The 19,130-nt window shown below is 41.0% G+C and overlaps 1 protein-coding gene across 2 annotated transcripts in view; it reads right to left on the bottom strand.

Annotated features, from left to right (window-relative positions):
• AKAP6 (A-kinase anchoring protein 6) overlaps window positions 1–19,130 on the bottom strand; it is a 588,857-nt gene that overhangs the window by 267,562 nt on the left and 302,165 nt on the right. For both annotated transcript variants that reach the window (XM_061159147.1, XM_061159148.1), the window contains one exon: window positions 10,498–12,264. In XM_061159147.1, the coding sequence (XP_061015130.1) occupies window positions 10,498–12,264 (1,767 nt within the window). The remainder of the gene's footprint in view (window positions 1–10,497; window positions 12,265–19,130) is intronic.

Genomic DNA, 19,130 nt, shown 5'->3' with positions numbered 1-19,130 from the left:
TGACTCATTCACACTGTGTGTCTCCCACTCTTAAGAGTCATTTCAGTTTGCAACTCCTAGTCTAGAGGAAAAAGTTCAAACTGAATGATACATTTTCTCACCCACTTATTGGCTTCTTCAAGCATCCATTAGACAGGTATTTATTTTGTGTCTGTGCTGGGCAAGCACTTGGAATACAAAGTTCCGTATATTTTGGTCTTTTCTTTCTAACTTTACATACTGTTTTCATTCAAGTAACGCTATTCTAACCAACAGTTGGTTTAAGAGACATCTCTCTCCTAATGTTCATAGCCTAGAGGCTAAATTTCCAAATCCTTTGCAGTTAGTTGAGGCTATAAAGACAAAGTCTGGACCAGCTGGGTGTGAACAGAAGTGACGTGTTCAACTTCCAAGTCCCATCTGTGAGAGTAAAGTTGGGTGCTCTCCATGTTCCCCTTCTGGTGAGATGGAACATTAAGCAGAGCACCAGAGTCCCCTGGGACAAGAGCAGCAGGGAGAAAGCACCCGGGTCCCTAGACGGCCTCTGTCTTCCCTGGATTGATTGCCTACCTCTTGTTATGTGAGAGACCAACAGCCTTCCATCTTATTATATTTCAGAATCTCTTTGTCTACAGCAGTTTATCCTACACCCTTTACTATTTCCCAAATACACCTTAAATACTCTTGCCCTCAACCTTAGCTTATGCCAAAGCCTTTGTCACTAATATCCTGCCTTCTCACCTCTACTAAACTTGGCTCATCATTCAAGGCCCAGCTCAAGTAGTCTATCTTCTGTGATGCTTGTTATCTTCCTTTCTCTGTTCCCCCATTGTTCGACTTTCTACTTGATGAGACTTATCAAATATTATCATATTTAGTAAACAGGGCCTAGAATTATGTTGTCATAGCTCTCTCAAATTCCAGGCCCAGAATTTAAATCAAAATTTGAGATTTTACATACTATAAATACAGAAGAATATTCAGAGCCCAGTATTCTGTTACTAATGCCTCTTGTGGAAAAATAATCTGCACTATCAATTCATGTTCAGTTTGTTATCTTTTAGCACTCTTGAATCTTTAGATTTGGGTTACAAAGCTAAGCCTTTCCAAGTCTTTAAAATTATGGCTTTTTCCTTGATATTTAAGCTAAATTCCTTATTCTTGCATCTAAACAAATTTGTCAACCCACTGCATATATATTTCTAAGGATAAGAAATGCATTGAGAAGATCAAGGGTTCAAGCTTAAATGGTGATGAAGAGTCATCTTGTAGTCCTCTCACACTTGGAATATGAGAATCTCCAGGACAACATTAGAGGACGAAAGCAGAAGATGCACTTGGGGAAGGAAATTAATAGGGAAAATAGGTGCTAGGGAGTGAAAACTATATATTCCAGAAGAATAGTAAATAAAAAGGAAAAAGAAAGAAATAAGGAAGATAATTCAGATACAGGAGAAAGGTGAGACTAGCAACTATGAGGGAAAAGGTTAGCATAAGGGAAAGGCATGTACAAAATGAAATGCCAGTGAAGAAGAGTTGAATCCAATAACCTCAAAACGCTTCCTATCTGATCGAATACTCTTAAGAGATCATCATAAACACTGAAGTGCAGACCAACTTTAGGAAAACCGCTATGTGATTGGTACGAAAGAAACAGCAAAGGGAGGTGAAAATTAAATTTACAGCAGATCTCAATGAAGTTACTAAGTTACTCTGGGGCAAATAAAAACAATATAGCTGTGTTTCAAATCAAGTAAAGAATGGCGGACAGGGCTTTTTAAAAACACCCAAGTGGTTTTTGTTATCATTGTTTTTTTATTTTTTAAGACAAATCTTGGCTCTTGAAGTTTTGTCCTATCACACAAACAACCTAGAGGTGAGAGGTGAGATCTTTAAAGCATAAAAGGTAATCATCCTGAGATAAAAGGTAATCACACTAAGATAAGATAAAAAAAATAACTCAAAGATTTAAACCTAAGTCTTAAACTATAAAACACCTAAAAGAAAACATAAAAGCCTCATGACATTGGTCTTGGCAAAGATTTCTTGGCTATGACACCAAAAGCACAGACAAGAAAAGCAAAAATAGACAGATGGGTCCACAGCACACTTTGAAAATTCTGAGTATCAAAGGGCCCAGTGAAAAGGCTACCTAAAGAATGGGAGAAAATGTTAGAAAATCAAAAATATAATAAGATCCAGAATATAAAGAACTCCTACAACTCAACAACAAAACATCAAATAACCCAATTTATAAAATGGGCAAAGGACCTCAATAGACATTCCTCCAAAGAGGATATACAAATGGCCAACAAACATATGAAAAGATGCGCAACACACTACTTATCATCAGAGAAGTGCAAATCAATATCCTAATGAGACATTACCTCACACCCATTAGAATGGCTACTATGATTTAAAAAAAAAAAAACAAATGCTGGTGAGGCTATGGCGATACGGAGAAACTGAAACTCTTAAGCACTGTTGCTGGGATTGTAAAATGGAGCAACCACTATGGAAAAATGGTATGGTGATTCCTCAAAAAATTAAAAGCACAACTACCATATGATCCAGCAGCAGTCCAATCCAATTTCTAAGAATATATCCATGGAATTGAAAGTAGGGTCTTGAAGAAGTATTTGCATGCCTACCTTCATAGCAGCATTATTCACAATAGCCAAGAAGTGGAAGCAAGCCAAGTATCCCTCCACAGATGAATGGGTAAACAAAATGTGGTATATATATATATACAATGGAATACCATTCACTGTTTAAAAAGAAGGAAATACTGCCATATGCTACAACATGGATGAACCTTGAGGACATTATGCTAAGTGAAATAAACCTGTCACAAAAAGACAAATACTGTATAATTCCACTTAAATGAGGCATCTAAAAGGCTTCCCAGGTGGCGCAGTGGTAAAGAATCCACCTGTCAATGCAGGAGACTCAAGAGACGCAGGTTCGATCCCTAGGTAGGGAAGAACCCCTGGAGTAGGAAATGGCAACCTGCTCCAGTATTCTTGCCTGGAAAATTCCATGGAAAGAGGAGCCAGAGGAGCCTGGTGGACTACAGTCCATGAGGTCACAAAGAGCTAGACATGACTGAGCACACACACAAAGGAGTCAAATTCATAGAAACTCAAAGTAGAATGGTGGTTCCCAAGAGGGGATAAGGGCATCATTGGTATAGTTTCAGATTTGAAAGATGAAAAACTTCTGGAGATCTGTTTCACAATAATAAGAAGATACTTAATACTACTGAACTGTACACTTAAAAATGGTTAGGAAGGCAAATTCTATGGTTTTTTTTTTTTTCTTTTACCACAATGGGAAAAAAGGAGAAGAAAAAGAGAACACAGGACAGCGTGATATTTCTTTAATCAGTGCCACCATCAGTGTGGCATCAGTGATGTATCAACATATGGTCAAAACGAGGATGAAAAATAGGAAGGGTCCTATCTGCACCATCTTATCTCCGGGATAAAGAAATGCAGAAATCAGTGACAAGTTAATCCCAAGACCACACCTCTTCTATATTCCCATTACTCGTACTCAGGAATTACTGACCAATTCCCGTCTCTATCTCTAGGTGGCGGCAATGGTGACTGCCTTTGCTACCACAGACTACACTGCGATTCTATATAGCCTAGTTACAAAAAGCAAGCACTCAAATATCTGTTGCACTCAATCAGAAATTACTTATGTGCAAAGACATTCTTAGCTGATACCAAAATTGGATTATAGATGTCTCTGAGATAAAATGCTGACAACAGCTGAGTCATTGAACTATAGCTGAGACACTATAGTTGAGCATTTGAAGACATTTATATCTCAGGGGGGAAAAGGAATCAGCTATGTCATGCATCCATTAACTTGGTACCAATAAATTCAACCTAATGGAGTCATGTCTTCCAGGGTGAGTTCTGAGAATTTAGAGTGAGCAGAAAGCCTGTGATGTGAGAAGTGAACCTGCCACTTATCCCAAAGGACAGATCTCCTGAAATGCTTTATTTGTCACTCAGTCGTGTCTGTGGGGAAGGCAATGGCAACCCACTCCAGTATTCTTGCCTGGAAAATCCCATGGATGGAGGAGCCTGGTAGGCTGCAGTCCAAGGGGTTGCGAAGAATCGGACACGACTGAGCAACTTCACTTTCACTTTACACTTTCATGCATTGGAGAAGGAAATGGCAACCCACTCCAGTGTTCTTGCCTGGAGAATCCCAGGGACGGGGGAGCCTGGTGGGCTGCTGTCTATGGGGTCGCACAGAGTCGGACACGACTGAAGCGACTTAGCAGCAGCAGCAGCAGCAGTCGTGTCTGACTTTTTGAGACCCCATGGACTGGAGGTCCTCTGTCCATGGATTTTTCCCAGCAATAATACTGGAGTGGGTTGCCATTTCCTTCTCCAGGAGATCTTCCCAGTCCAGGGATCGAACCCAGATCTCCTGCATCGCAGGTGGATTCTTTACCATCTAAGCCACCAAGGAAGCCCTGCTGGTATCACACCACACTGCAATTTTCCAGCTCCATAAGAATCACAACTGCTAAACTAGCATCAGTAATCACCCACACTGGACTAGTGGTTACTTACCAGCTATGGCTATGAGAAAGAAGTCACACTATTCATTTGTTAATCTAGTAGTGGTCTGTGGGCTTTATAAATAGATTTGATCTGCCTATGTGATTACTGCCTAAGTTCCTTGGCATTTGAATACATCTCTAGGAGGAAAGCAAGTCAGTTCTGGCATCTCAGTTGAAATCCCAGCTCCCATACTTAGCAACAGGATGACCCTGGGCAAGTCATTAGCATTGGAGCTTTAGATGTGTCATCTGTAAAAACAGGACCAATAATAGCTCTTCCCTGGGGATGTTACATAAATTAAATGAAGGAATCTACTCAGAATGTGGCATATAGTGGATGCTCAGTAGACATTATTTGCCTAGCTTCTTCCTCACTTTCAAGCAAAGGTCAGCAAATGTTTTCCATCAAGGACCCTACAGTAAACATTCCAGGCTTTGCAAGCCATTGGTCTGTGTCACAACCACTCAATTTTGTCACTGCAGGACAAAAGGAGCCATAAATGATGAGCACAGCTATGTTCCAATAAAATATTATTTTAAAAATTAGGCCTTGGGCCAGTTTTGGCCCACAAGCTATAGCTGCCATTCCTTAACACTTAAACCACATATGTCCAGACATCAGACTAAGCTAATTTTTCATTATTCTGTTGGATTTTGCCTGCTCCAGACATGTCCTTGCCCCTTTTCTCTTCGTTGCTTTTATTTCTTGAATGTATCGAGCAAATAAGTCTAGTTCAATGGACTGACTCATTTCTCCACTTTTAATTTTAGGCCTTGAGAAGCCCCTTGGGGGTAAGCACTCAGACCTGGGATGCCCCATTACCTTATCCACACAAGAGGTTCTGGGGGAAATCAGAACATTTGAGGAAGATTCCTTCAACTTGCACAGAGAGACTGGAAGGGGGACCATCACTTAAGAACTCACTGAACTAACTGAGGAGCTTTCATTAATGGGGAAGGATGGGTTGCAACTTATTTCCCAGGTTTTAAAATACTGCATAACCAATATATTTGCATTCATTTGTGTATGTATAAAGCACTTCTTAAAGGACATAAGAACTGAAAACATCAATGATCACTGGCGAGGTGGGAACTCAAATTGAGGGACAAGGATGGGAGAGAGAGTTAACTGAATATTTTTTAAATGTCTTTAATAGCTTTGTTTATTTTTATTGATGTACAGTTGACTTGCAATGTTCTGTTAGCTTCTGGTATACAGCCAAGTGACTCAGTTATACATATATAAACACATTCCTTTTCATATTCTTTTCTATTATGGTTTATTACAGGATACTGAATATAGTTCCCTATGCTATACAGTAGGACCTTGTTGCTTATCTATTTTATATATAGTGGTGTATATCTGCTAATCCCAAACTCCCACCTTTTTCTTCTTTGGTAACCATAATTTTTTTTTTCTATGTCTGTGAGTCTGTTTCTTAAGCATAAGTTTTTAAACCATGTGAAAACATACAATTTATTCAAAGAAATTAATTTTTCTGATGAATTAAAAATTCAAACTGAAAACAAATCTTTCACATTCACAAAACCAGCCTAGTAAGAGAAATACATACATGTGAGAGGTGAAAAATGACAAGAACATAAAGCATCTAAGACTCTCACATGTCTCATGACTCCCAAGTGTCCCCAGGGGTTCTATGACAGCCCATAGTTTTAGATCAGGCCACAGTTCCTCCCATGGAGTCCCACATGCCACAGCGGGATGCTTTCCAGCACCTCCATCTCTCTTGCTGCTGACTCTTTTATTCCTGCCTTCAAATAAGCTTTAACTTTTTTAATAGAAACTTTTATCTGACCTCACTTTACACCACCAAACTTTCTCTCATATGGCTTTCACAGCTCAGTTCCGGGAACCATTAGGAATGACTCTCTCTCACTTCTTAACCATCTATAACCCAGCTTCGACCTCTGCTTGTCCATGAGGTCCCTTTTTCTCTAAGGCCCTCACTGACTCTTTAAAACAAATCTAAAGGTTGGTTTTTCTCCTTTGTCCTTACTGTTCTTGAACTCCATTTTGCAAAGAACAAAGTTGATGTTCACCTTACTAAACATCTCTTCTCCCTTCATCTACTTAGTATGACAGAATTCTGTTCCTTCCTCAACCCCACTCTGGGCCTCTTTCATATTCCTGCCTCGTAACTGGGCTAAAACTTGAGACATCCTTTTCTCTTCTCCATCTATCCTCAATCTCTCAGGGAATTCTTCCCTTCCCAAGACTTTATCTAGTGGGAAGAGAAGGCAGACGGGGCTTGAAGCATGGCTCTATGACTTATTAGCTGTGCAGGTTAAGGGAAGTAATTTCATCTCTCTGAACTCATTTCCTCCACTCTAAAACAGGGATTCACTCACTCTTTCATTCAACAGTCTTCAGTGAGCACCTACTATGTAGCAGACAATGTTCTGGGTACATGAGATTCACTAGCAAACTAAACAGATAAGTATTTCTACCCTCACAGAGCTCCCAGTCTAGTAGGAGGAGATAAAAAAAAATAACAATAATATACATGCTAAATAAGAGAATTATATAAAATGTCAAAATAAAGTAAGAACTGAAGACAAGAAATAGAGGTCAGGATCCACCTTTTAAAAGGTAATCAGGGTAAGCTACCCTGTGTGCATGTTTAGTTGTGTCCAACTCTTTGCAACCCTATGGACTGTAGTCTGCCAGGTTCCTCCGTCCATGGGGATTCTCCAGGCAAGAATACTGGAGTGGGTTGCCATGCCCTCCTCCAGGGGATCTTCCTGATCCAGGGATCAAACCTGCATCTCTTATGTCTCCTGCATTGGCAGGTGGGTCCTTTCCCACTAGCACCAGCTGGGAAGCCCAAGCTTCCCTAAGAAGCTAATATTTGAGCAATCACTCAGAAGAGAAGGAAGAATTTAAAAACTGACAGAGAAGGTACAGCCAGAGGGAGTTGACAAAGGTCTGAAAGGCAGAAGTGTGCCTAGCTTATTCTAGGGACAGCAAAGGGGCCAAAGTGGGAACGGAGTGAAGTAAGCACAGGAAAGAACAGTTGGAAATGAGTCAGAGAGGAGACTGGGGGCGGGGGGTGGCAATCCGTGTAGGGCCTCTGAATGCCACAGGTGCTGTTGTGGGGTTTTGAGCAGAGGGGTGACATGATCTTTGCAGGGTTTTGAGCAGAGGGGTGACATAATCTGATTTATTTTATAAGGATCACTCTGGCTGCTCTGTTGGGAACAGACTTTAGGGGGAGCAGGGTGGAAGCAGAGAAACCAGCAAGGAGGCTACTGCAGTAATCCAGGCAGGAGGTGATGGTAGCTAGGACCAGAGTGGGTGCACTGGAGAAGAAGTGGTCAATTTAAGATAAGAAAAAACAAACAAACAAACCCTGTAGGGTTGTTATGAGAATCTTATGAGAGCATGACTGCAAGTAAAGTGCCTAGTATGTGCCTGATAACAGGAAGATGTTAACTTCCTAGGTGGCTTAGTGGTTTTAAAAAAAGGAAAAAATCTGCCCGCCAACACAGGTGACTCAGGAGATGAGAAAAGGGTTCAGTCCCTGGTGGGGAAGATCCCCTGGAGTAGGAAACAGCAACCTATTCCAGAATCCCTGCCTAGAGAATCCCATGGACAGAGGAGCCTGGCGGGCTATAGTCCATGTGGTTGCAAAGAGTTGGATACAACTGAGCACGCATGCCTGCATACTTACTATATTTTTCTGGTCAAATATGGGTCACCATATGGAAGAGATCAAAGCTAGAATGTGATACCCAAGGTCAGCTGACCTGGGGATTGACAGTCACCCTCGCCTGAAGTATAGAAAGGAGGTTGGGCTGAGGAAGGGGCTTAATCTCCTTTTAGCTTTTTACCTCATACCTTACCAACTCCAGGACAATATTTCCAATGGCCTTCATTCCCTCTTAAAAGTTTCATCATCTACTCAACGTCTGTGCATATATTTTTAAAAACTACCTGCCTCACCTCCATCTCAAACTGTTTCTTCTATTAAAACTAAACCAGTACCTAGAAGCTGAAAAGTTAGCTTCATCTTTGTAGAATTATGGAATAAAAGATGCTTCCTTTGGAAGTTGATATAATGCCATCATCTGTTTCAAACATCTCTACCTACAAAAAAAGAAACGAGGCCCAGAATGGAGCAGGACTAGCTGTGAGCCACTCTTTGTCTTTAATGACTGGGCAAGGCCTGGAACCGGTTTTCGGGATCCCGGTCACATCTTCAACAGTCCTCCCCTCATTCACCCGTCCCCCATTTCCACAGCCCCTTACACCGGCTGCCAGAGGCATCTCCGTATATGTCACCACCATGGCTGCCATGACCATCTTCCTGTCACTGCCCCTGAGGCCTTCCAGAAAGGCTATTGGAGGCCACATCCTATTCTGCTTCAAGTGTGCTGGCTCTGGGTTCAACTCCTGGCTCTGCACTCACTACTGTGAGGCCCTGAGCCAGCTTCCTGATCACGCTCTGCCTTACCATCTTCATCTGAAAAGTTCTTACCTCCCAGGACTTAGTAGAATAAGGCATGTAAGGCCCTTAGCACAGAACCAGTGCAAATAAACAGCCCCAGAAGGATGAGCTGTATGACTACTCTCAGCTCCTTTCAGAGAAGTTACCACAGACGTCTGGTGAACAAATCCTACTTGCCTCGGATTGACCATCAGGGCCAGGGAGCAACCAGGTCTATTAAATGTATGGAAATGAAGTGCTCCCCACTCACTGCCCTACTGGTTGAGAAATTCTCTGTGCCCCAGTACCATGCTCATTCCCAATCCCCACCTCCACGTTTTGGTTTTTGCTCCTGCCTGAAATGCTCAGCTTAGTTCTCTCTGTCTAAATCCTGGCACATCCTTCAAAGCCCCAGTGAAAGCTTATTCTTTCAGAAGGACTTCCCAGGCAAATCTTAGCTCTGCTGCTATTATTTCTTCTCTTCAATACTACAGTATTTACATGTGGTATACCCTGGTCACTTCCTTATGGAAAGGCATGGGAGCATTTAGTTAATAAAATGAGTTCTAGAGCAAACTGCCTGGTCTCTCTCAGCCTTGGTCTCCTCATACATAAAATAGGGTTAATATTGGGGTTGTTGTGAAGATTGGACACACAGATATGTAGTTAAAACAATTATTAATATATGTAACTATTATTATATATTGCTGTTAACTTTTCCCTCTTGTTTTACATATTTTCATCTTCTTCCTCCAGGTCATTCCATCCTGGAGGTATATGTACTATACTTTTATCTAGTATCTTATATCACAGCTTACATTAATGAGCTGAGTTCTGAAAATTTTGATTTCTTTTCTTAAAGATTTCATTACATCTAATAATTTGCTCTAAAAGTACAGATTTACCCAAAATATCACCTCCCCATCTCAGAGCCCATAGATGGTACAGAATACAGGTAGCATGCTTATTAGCCAGAGGAGGAAGATTGAAGAAAAGAAAAAATCCTGAAAAACTAGAACTGTCTGGTCTTTTTCTACAAGAAGTTTATTGGAGATATGGAAGGTATTTTGGGCTTAGAACCGACAAATCAGAAAAGCACTGAGGGTAACTGGAACTTTCCATTCACATATTCCTGAAGTACTGGTATGTGTGCACGGCTACTGTTCTACTTTGCTTTGTATTTCACTCAAGCAGGTCCACCACTCACCAGGAGCAATGTCAGGTCTGAGCAACACCAACCAAGAGTTCTACACCAGCAGGCACACATCAAGCTAATGCACAGACATGCACAGTTCCTAGTTGATGCCCACTGTCACTAGACAGTGATCATTGTGTGTTTTTTTCGTTTCTTTCTTTGGGGAATCAACTATGTTTATCAACAATAGCAAGACATTTTATAACAGGGTGGGGAGGATTTCACCTTTTCCCAGCAATACTTCCAAAAATCAGGTAAGAAATCATCTAGATTAAGAAGACCATCCTTACCTCTATTTTTTCCCATATGGCTTCATAGTTGTCCTGGTGTTGAATATCTTGCATCAGTTTCTGAATTAAAGCAGACTTTGCAGCAGAATGGCTCTCATTTTTCTCAGAGGATGAGACTCTCTCTGACTTCTCGTCCGTGTACTTTTTCATGCCAGAGAGAGGCATGCACAGTTCCTCGTCAGAAAGAAGGTCACTCAAGGGGCCAGATTCCACACTCTCCCCGAGCGAAGAGGCTATGTCACTGGACGAGCTTGGAGATACCCTGCCCAGCCTCGTATGCTTCTTCTTGACATGGTACGTTGGATACATCTCAGAGTCTGAGTTCATTTCAGACAGTTCCCAGTCATCAATATTCTGAATGGTTTCTCCTCTGGGTTTCTGAGGCAGCAGCTTTGTTAGGTTTTCCAGCTTCAGAGCTAATACTTCTGTTTGCTTGAGGTGAGAGGGCAGTGCCAGGTACTCATCAGAGCCATACCAGGCCTCCACAACCTGGCCGTTCCTGGTGACGTGACTTGGGGAGGAGGAGTAGCTGCTTTTGCCTTTGTGTTCTGAAAGAAGGGGTCCTAGAGACGCGACGCTGTCTGAGCTAGCAGAGGACTCGCTGCTTTGAGTAAAAGGTGGTGAACTGGATGTTTCTGACTGCACTGGCAATTTGGCCTTCCCACTCCTCTGGTGACACGGCTCCAGTGAGGACGTGGAAGCAGAATCTGTCTCTGGCCTCTGTCTGGCCTTGGAAGGACTAGAAGGAACTGCATTCGGCACTGTCGAGCTCCTAGTGTTTTTGGCTTGCTTGTCTGAACTGGGTTCCTGTTTAAGGGTCTGGCATGGAGGCACCTCTTCTCCAGTCTTGTGGGGCTTTTTCAGTCGAAGCTTCTCCTTATGGCAGTCATTGAGCCTCCCCAGGCTGGAGGAGATCTCCTTAATGTGACTTCCAACTGTATTTTCGAGATGCCCATCCCCCATCTTGTGCAAACACTCATATGACTGACTGGCGGCAGAGGGGCTGTTGGGGTAAGAAGACTGTAACACCAGGCACAGCTTAGACCTGTCAGGAGGATCCACCAGGGATGGGGTGCTTCTGCTCATCTCAGGCTTCAGATCAACCATCTGCTTCTTTCCACTAGAGCCTTTCAGATTATTCTTAAATGTCTCGTCTTTAAGGAAAAACCCTCTTTTTGGCAACGTGGGCTGTGTGGGAGAGTCCTCATTATAGTTAAAGCAGTCTCTGATGGATCGCTTGGGGGTCGTGTTTTCACAAGCAAGAGGCTGTGGATTCTTTGCCCCACGTTGGGAAAAGGAATCAGATTCTTGCTTCACAGCTTCCGAAGTGGGTTGAACAGCATCTGTCGGAGCTTCCGCTGAAGATGATGGCCCCTGCATTAAGCCTGGTTGCTCCTCCACTGTGCACGCATTATTTTCCTCAATTCTACCTCTGTCATCTGCTGAAAGAGATACTTGAGACGCCTCCTCGCTCACGGCTTCGCTGCAGTTGGAAGGGACGGAGTCAGGAGCCACCGAAAGTAACCCAACACTTCGGATAAGCTCGGGGAACTCCTGTTCCATCTCACTGTAGCTCCACGAGTCGAAGGGTTTGGTTTTGACCTGGCTAGAGGTCATATCACCCAGGCCACCAAGCAAATCCTCACTTGGACTGTAGTCAGATAGTTCGAAAGCAGTAATACCGCAATCCAGAGACAAGTAATTTTGAGAGCATTTGATTGTTAACTGTCCAGAGTCGTCTACTTCCGTTAGAGCATCAAGTCGGCCCTGAAACAGACAACGGAAATGGTTTCAGCAAATGTAACATTACACTCATCTGCTGCTCACATGAAATCTCAGCAGAAGCCACGATACAGGCCAAAAATGCATCAATCTCAATTGCTTCTGGTTTGAGGTACAGAAAGGCACATTCATTAATTACCATGTTGCTTTACATAGTAGCCTGTTCTTAAATATTTAAGGATTTTTCTTCAATCTGGAGAACAGAGCCTTTGTCAAGGCCAATCCAAAAATAACCATTCTTGCCCTGACTTTCTGTTTTAAAATAGTGTATTGTTCACTTAGTAAGCATTTTTTTTAAGTGATGCCTTAAGTAGTAATATTTCTGAGAACAAATTAATATGAAAGTAAAATCTCCATGTATATCTCTTTAGCTTATCACTCCATCACCTGCTACAGTGGTAAGCTCATAGTAAATGCTCAGTAAATATTTTAAAGTAGAATAATTAATTATAGTAAGTCTGTTGGGTTAAAAATATGTTCACAAATCACAGGAAGATGAAATACTGAATTTGCATACATAACAAAAACAGTTCAAGACCAGCATCTACTGTCCCCATCTGTGTGAAGGTAAACATGAGAATCTTGGAAAAAATTAATGTGCTTCAAAAGTGTATCTTTGCAGCCCCTATCCCTATCCCTTTGTGTATATTCCCCCATGCTCTCCCACCCTGACTCCACTTCATCTGTGTATGTTAGATATCAAGTGCCCACCTTCCTTCAAAGTAGGCTGACTTGAAATTCCCTTATGCTAAAAAATAGTATTATAAGTGTTTTTAATTTAATCATTGGTTGTGTGACTAAGGCTCTTATCTCATTACTAATGTAGTTTCCAACATCACACAACAAATGGGGAGAGTTTTAATTCATGATTTGTTTGGGGCAGAAGGGCCCCTGGTATCCGACATGCCTACAAGGCTGAAGGAATAGCTGGTCTCATCTAGCCCTTTCAGTTCAGTTCAATCGCTCAGTAGTGTCTGACTTTTTGCGACCCCATGAACCACAGCACGCCAGGCCTCCTTGTCCATCACCAACTCCCAGAGTCCACCCAAACCCATGTCCATTGTGTCGGTGATACCATCCAACCATCTCATCCTCTGTCATCCCATCCTCCTGCCCTCAATCTTTCCCAGCATCAGGGTCTTTTTAAATGAGCCAGCTCTCGGCATCAGGTGGCCAAAGTATTGGAGTTTCAGCTTCAACATCAAGCCCTCCAATGAACACCCAGGACTGATTTCCTTTAGGATGGTCTAGTTGGATCTCCTTGCAGTCCAAGGGACTCTCAAGAGTCTTCTCCAACACCACAGTTCAAAAGCATCAATTCTTCTGTGCTCAGCTTTCTTTATAATCCAACTCTCACATCCATACATGACTACTGGAAAAACCGTAACCTTGACAAGATGGACCTTTGGTGGCAAAGTAATGTCTCTGCTTTTTAATATGCTATCTAGGTTGGTCATAACTTTCCTTTCAAGGAGCAAGCGTCTTTTAATTTCATGGCTGCAATCACCATCTGCAGTGATTTTGGATCCCAGAAAAATAAAGTCAGCCACTGTTTCCACTGTTTCCCCATCTATTTGCCATGAAGAGATGGGACCGGATGCCATGATCTCAGTTTTCTGAATGTTGAGCTTTAGGCCAACTTTTTCACTCTCCTCTTTCACTTCCATCAAGAGGCTCTTTAGTTCTTCTTCACTTTCTGCCATAAGGGTGGTGTCATCTGCATAGCTGAGGTTATTGATATTTCTCCCAGCAATCCTGATTCCAGTTTGTGCTTCATCCAGCCCAGCGTTTCTCATGATGTACTCTGCATATAAGTTAAATAAGCAGGGTGACAATATACAGCCTTGACGTACTCCTTTTCCTATTTGGAACCAGTCTGTTGCTCCATGTCCAGTTCTAACTGTTGCTTCCTGACCTGTATAAAAGTTTCTCAAGAGGCAGGTCAGCTGGTCTGGTATTCCCATCTCTTTCAGAATTTTCCACAGTTTATTGTGATCCATACAGTCAAAGGCTTTGGCATGGTCAATAAAGCAGAAATAGATGTTTTTCTGGAACTCTCTTGCTTTTTTGATGATGCAGCGGATGTTGGCAATTTGATCTCTGGTTCCTCTGCCTTTTCTAAAACTAGCTTGAACATCTGGAAGTTCATGGTTCACATATTGCTGAAGCCTGACTTGGAGAATTTTGAGCATTACTTTACTAGCATGTGAGATGAGTGCAACTGTGTGGTAGTTTGAGCATTCTTTGGCATTGCCTTTCTTTGGGATTGGAATGAAAACTGACATTTTCCAGTCCTGTGGCCACTGCTGAATTTTCCAAATTTGCAAATATTGAGTGCAGCACTTTAGGAGACGAAAAAGGAAAACTGTGGAGTGGAGGGTGGCAATACCCCAGATTTCTGTGCTCCTGAGGGAGGAATAGGGTGAGCATGACTCTGTCATTTCAATCAGGTTATCCCAAGATCTGACCTCTCCAGGCCCTTATATCAGGTTTTTTTGGCTCATTTGCTTGTTTGGATTGGGGAGGTTCTCTCTCTTCAGACCTTGCCTTTATCTCCTATTCCCTTCAGTCTTATTCCATAACATCCAGTTAAATAATAATAATGAAAAGCCTCATTTTATTTTTAAGCCTAAATCTCCTCATCTTATAAATGGGGATGGTTCATTATTACTATTACTTTTTCACTTAATCCTCAAAATGATTTTCTCCTGGGATCTGTACTATTGTCCCTGTTTTATATAAGTGGAGCCTGAGCCAAAAGAAGGTGCATAACTAGCACAGGGCCTGGTGACTAAAGCTGAGATAAGCCTTAAATGAAGGCTGTCTGACCCAGAGTCCACACACTCTGACCTTTGTGCCAAAATTTTCTCTGATTCACTGGATGCTATTTTAAATGGATATATCCCCTCCTCCAGTTTGCCTTCCACATTGCCACCAGAGTAATCTTTATAAATTGCAAGTCTGATGCTATTACTTCTCTGCTTAATGTCCTTTGTTAGCTTCCTGCTGCTAGATTAAAACTCAATCTCTTCAAAGACAGATATGAAGAAGCCTCTCTCAAGCCACCTGCCCCTCCCAACTGTACTCAGCCACAGCATCATCCTTTCATTTTTTGAATATATTGTGTTCCTTCTGCCTCAGAACCTCTGCACTTGCTATTTCCTCTGCCAATAAAGCTTCCCACCTGTAACACTCCTAACTAGTTAACTCTTACTCACCCCTCAGACCTCAGATCCAGCTTTATTTCTTCAAGATTCTAAAGTCCCACATAAATCAGAATCTTTTATAATCTCTCATAAAACTATGTTGTTTTTCCTTAAACATTTATCTCAAGCTTTAAATACATACTATTGTGATTCTTTGATTAATCTGTTTATCCCATTGGTTTGTAAGCACCTCAAGGGTATAAATCACATAGAAAATGGCTTGCTCGCCAGGATAACCACAACACTTAGCATAGTGAGCTGCAGAGAGTAAGCATTCAAAGATACATCTGTTGAATGAATGAAGACATTTGGGAATGTATATCTTTGCCTTCATGAAGTTTATTCCTCTGCCTGTGTAGTTTTAGTTGACTCCAGTGATTAAACGCCCAAACCTCGGAGTTAAATGGACACGACTGAAGCGACTTAGCATGCATGCATGCATTGGAGAAGGAAATGGCAACCCACTCCAGTGTTCTTGCCTGGAGAATCCCAGGGACAGAGGAGCCTGGTGGGCTGCCGTCTATGGGGTCACACAGAGTCGGACATGACTAAAGTGACTTAGCAGCAGCAGCAGCAGAGTTAAATTCTAGCTTATGCATTAATTATTCATATGACCATGAACCAGTAGCTTGATGTCACTAAGCTTCATTTCCCTCATCTGTAAAAATGAAACAATAAACCATGTCATAGGGCTGCTTCAAGCCTTAAAGGCTACATAAGACACAAGTCTGGCACAAGGATAGGTACTCAGTGAAGCCTTACCCTCATTACTTATTTTATACAGATCACACTTGGTTGTGATATAAATTGTCCTGTAGTTAAGTGCTAGTGGAAGAACACACAAAGTGCAATGGTGTGAGTGCTTGCAAGGGCCAATGTGTTCCCACTGTGAGAGTGAACATCATTTAGGTAAAGTGCTTCCCACACCATCTGGCATATGGTAAGTTCTTAATCAATGTTTGCTATTGTGTTAATACTATTAACAGTTATCACTACCTGTGCAACTACCTCTCTTAACCTCAGTCTTCTTATCTGTAAGATGGCTTACAATATCATCTGTAAAATAAGGATAACAGCACTCACTCTCCCTACTTTCCAGAACTGTTTGAGGATCTAACAAAATTGTGACAGTGATTCCTAACATTTAATAACATACACTACTCATCTTTGACTACCTAGTGCCTTATAAAGAGTAACAAATCAGGTTCCTCTATCCATGGAATTCTGCAGGCAAGAATACTGGAGTGGGTTACCATTCCTTTCTCTGGGGGAATCTTCCCAACCCAGGAATCGAACCCAGGCCTCCTGCATTGCAGGCAGATTCTTTACCATCTAAGCCACCAGGGAATTCAATATTTAGGGGAGGTAGAAAGAAAGGAAGGGAGGAAAGAAATTATTATTATTACAGAAGAGATCAGTTAAGAGCTGGTTTTGCTTGTTTTATTTAATTATTCCTAAGTTTATATCCTTAAACAATCACTTAACCTCTCTTAAATTCAGTTTTGAGAACTGAATGGAAAAATGAAGCTATTTTTTAACTGAAGTATAACTGAAGTATACTTTTTAACTGAAGCAACTGATTTACAATATTGCATTATTTTCAGGTATACAGCAAAGTGATTCAGTTACATATGTTTTTTCAGGTTCTTTTCCATTATAGGTTATTCTGATACTGAATATTGTTCCCTGTGTTATATAGTAAATCCCTGTTGTTTATTATTCTATATCTATAGTTGTGTATACCTATTAATCCCATACTTTTCATTGATCCCTTTTCCCTTCCTTTTCCCTTTGGTAAACATAAACTTGTTTTCTATATCTGTGAGTCTGTTTCTGTTTAATAAATAAATTCATTTATGTTACTTTTTATATTCCACTTAAAAGTGATATACTTTAGTATTTGTCTTTCTCTTTCTGACTTATTCACTTAGTATTATACTCTATAAGTCCATCCATGTTGCTGCAAATGGAAATCTTTCATTCTTTTCTATGGATGAGTAATATTAAAATGGAACTACTTTTAATATCAATTATCTTTCTTACTAAATGAAACAATAAACATAAACTGCTTATCACAATTTCTGAAATATAGAAAATTTCAGGATAACACATTTTTATACAATTTTGAGCTTTGCCGTAAAGTATTTTTCATTTGTTTGTTCAGCTGGCTTTGTTTCAGTAATGCATTTGCCAATTTGTTTACAAGATATGATCTACTCCATATTTAAATAAAGGAATAAAACTTATTTTGTTTTTGTAAGGACAGAAAGAAAGAGAACTTGCCACTTTCTCAATTTTCAAACCTATTCTTTAATGGGCTATGAAACTCAACTGACTTCTAGAAAAGAAAAATGAATTCACTTCACTGGAATACATCTACTATTTTAGTTTATCAGCATGTTTTTATGCCATTTTCCTCTTCATTCTACAAATCTTTCACAGCTGAATTTATTCTGATAAAGCTGAGAATTTTATCCTAATTCTCTTCCTATTTTTCACAGTTTCAGTGTGTTGGCAAAAACAAAACTGACAAAAAAATAGGATCAAAAGTCCATAGCATCAGAAAAGATGATAATGGAGACAGTGCTTCAGTTCATAGAGAAATGTTCACAAAGCAGATGGCTTTGAATCCACTGTTCCTTTACCCTTTCACACAACATATTCTTGCATGTCTACACCAGAGCTAAAAACTAACTCCAGACATGAAAATGCACTAAATTGCTTTCAGCTGAATCTGTAAATAATTGTTGAGCTCACAATGTAGGGACCATGGGTACTACTTAATATAAAGTCACAACGCAGTGTGAAAATAGTGGCCAGTTAGAGTCTCAATGGTTTTTCATCTTTCATGGGCTAACACTTGGTGAACAATATAAGTTCAAATAAAAGCATGATGAACATATTCCACAAAACAACAATAACCATAAACTCTAGAGCACTTTCACATCCCCAGCTATAAACAGAGTTGATAAGTTTATTGAATGAGTAAACTGTTGTTGTTGTTCTTCAGTCACTCAGTTATGACTCTTTGTGAACCCATGGGCTGCAGCATGCCAGGCTTCCCTGTCCTTCACTATCTCCAGGAGTTTCTGGAGTAAACTGTTTATTGAATGTTTATTGAATGAGTAAACTGTTGTTGTTGTTCAGTCACTCAGTTATGACTCTTTGTGAACCCATGGGCTGCAGCATGCCAGGCTTCCCTGTCCTTCACTATCTCTAGGAGTTTCCTCAAACTCATGTCCATTGAGTCAGTGATGCCATCCAACCATCTCTTCCTCTGTCATCCCCTTCTCCTCCCACCTTCAATCTTTTCAGCATCAGGATCTTTTCCAATGAGTCAGCTTTTCGCATTAGGTGGCCAAAGTATTGGAGCTTCAGTTTCAATATCAGTCCTTCCAATGAATATTCAGGATTGATTTATTTTAGGATGGACTGGTTTGATTTCCTTGCAGTCCAAGGGACTCTCAAGAGTCTTCTCCAACAACACAGTTCAAAAGCATCAATTCTTCAGTGCTCAGCCTTCTTTATGGTCCAACTCTCACATCCATACATGACTACTGGAAAAAACCAAAGCTTTGACTAGACGGACCTTTGTCGGCAAAGTAATGTCTCTGCTTTTTAATATGCTGTCTAGGTTGGTCATAG

Source organism: Dama dama, chromosome 13, assembly GCF_033118175.1.
Source record: "Dama dama isolate Ldn47 chromosome 13, ASM3311817v1, whole genome shotgun sequence".
NCBI classification, from domain to species: Eukaryota; Metazoa; Chordata; class Mammalia; order Artiodactyla; family Cervidae; genus Dama; species Dama dama.
This window is presented reverse-complemented; position numbering and strand designations above follow the sequence as displayed.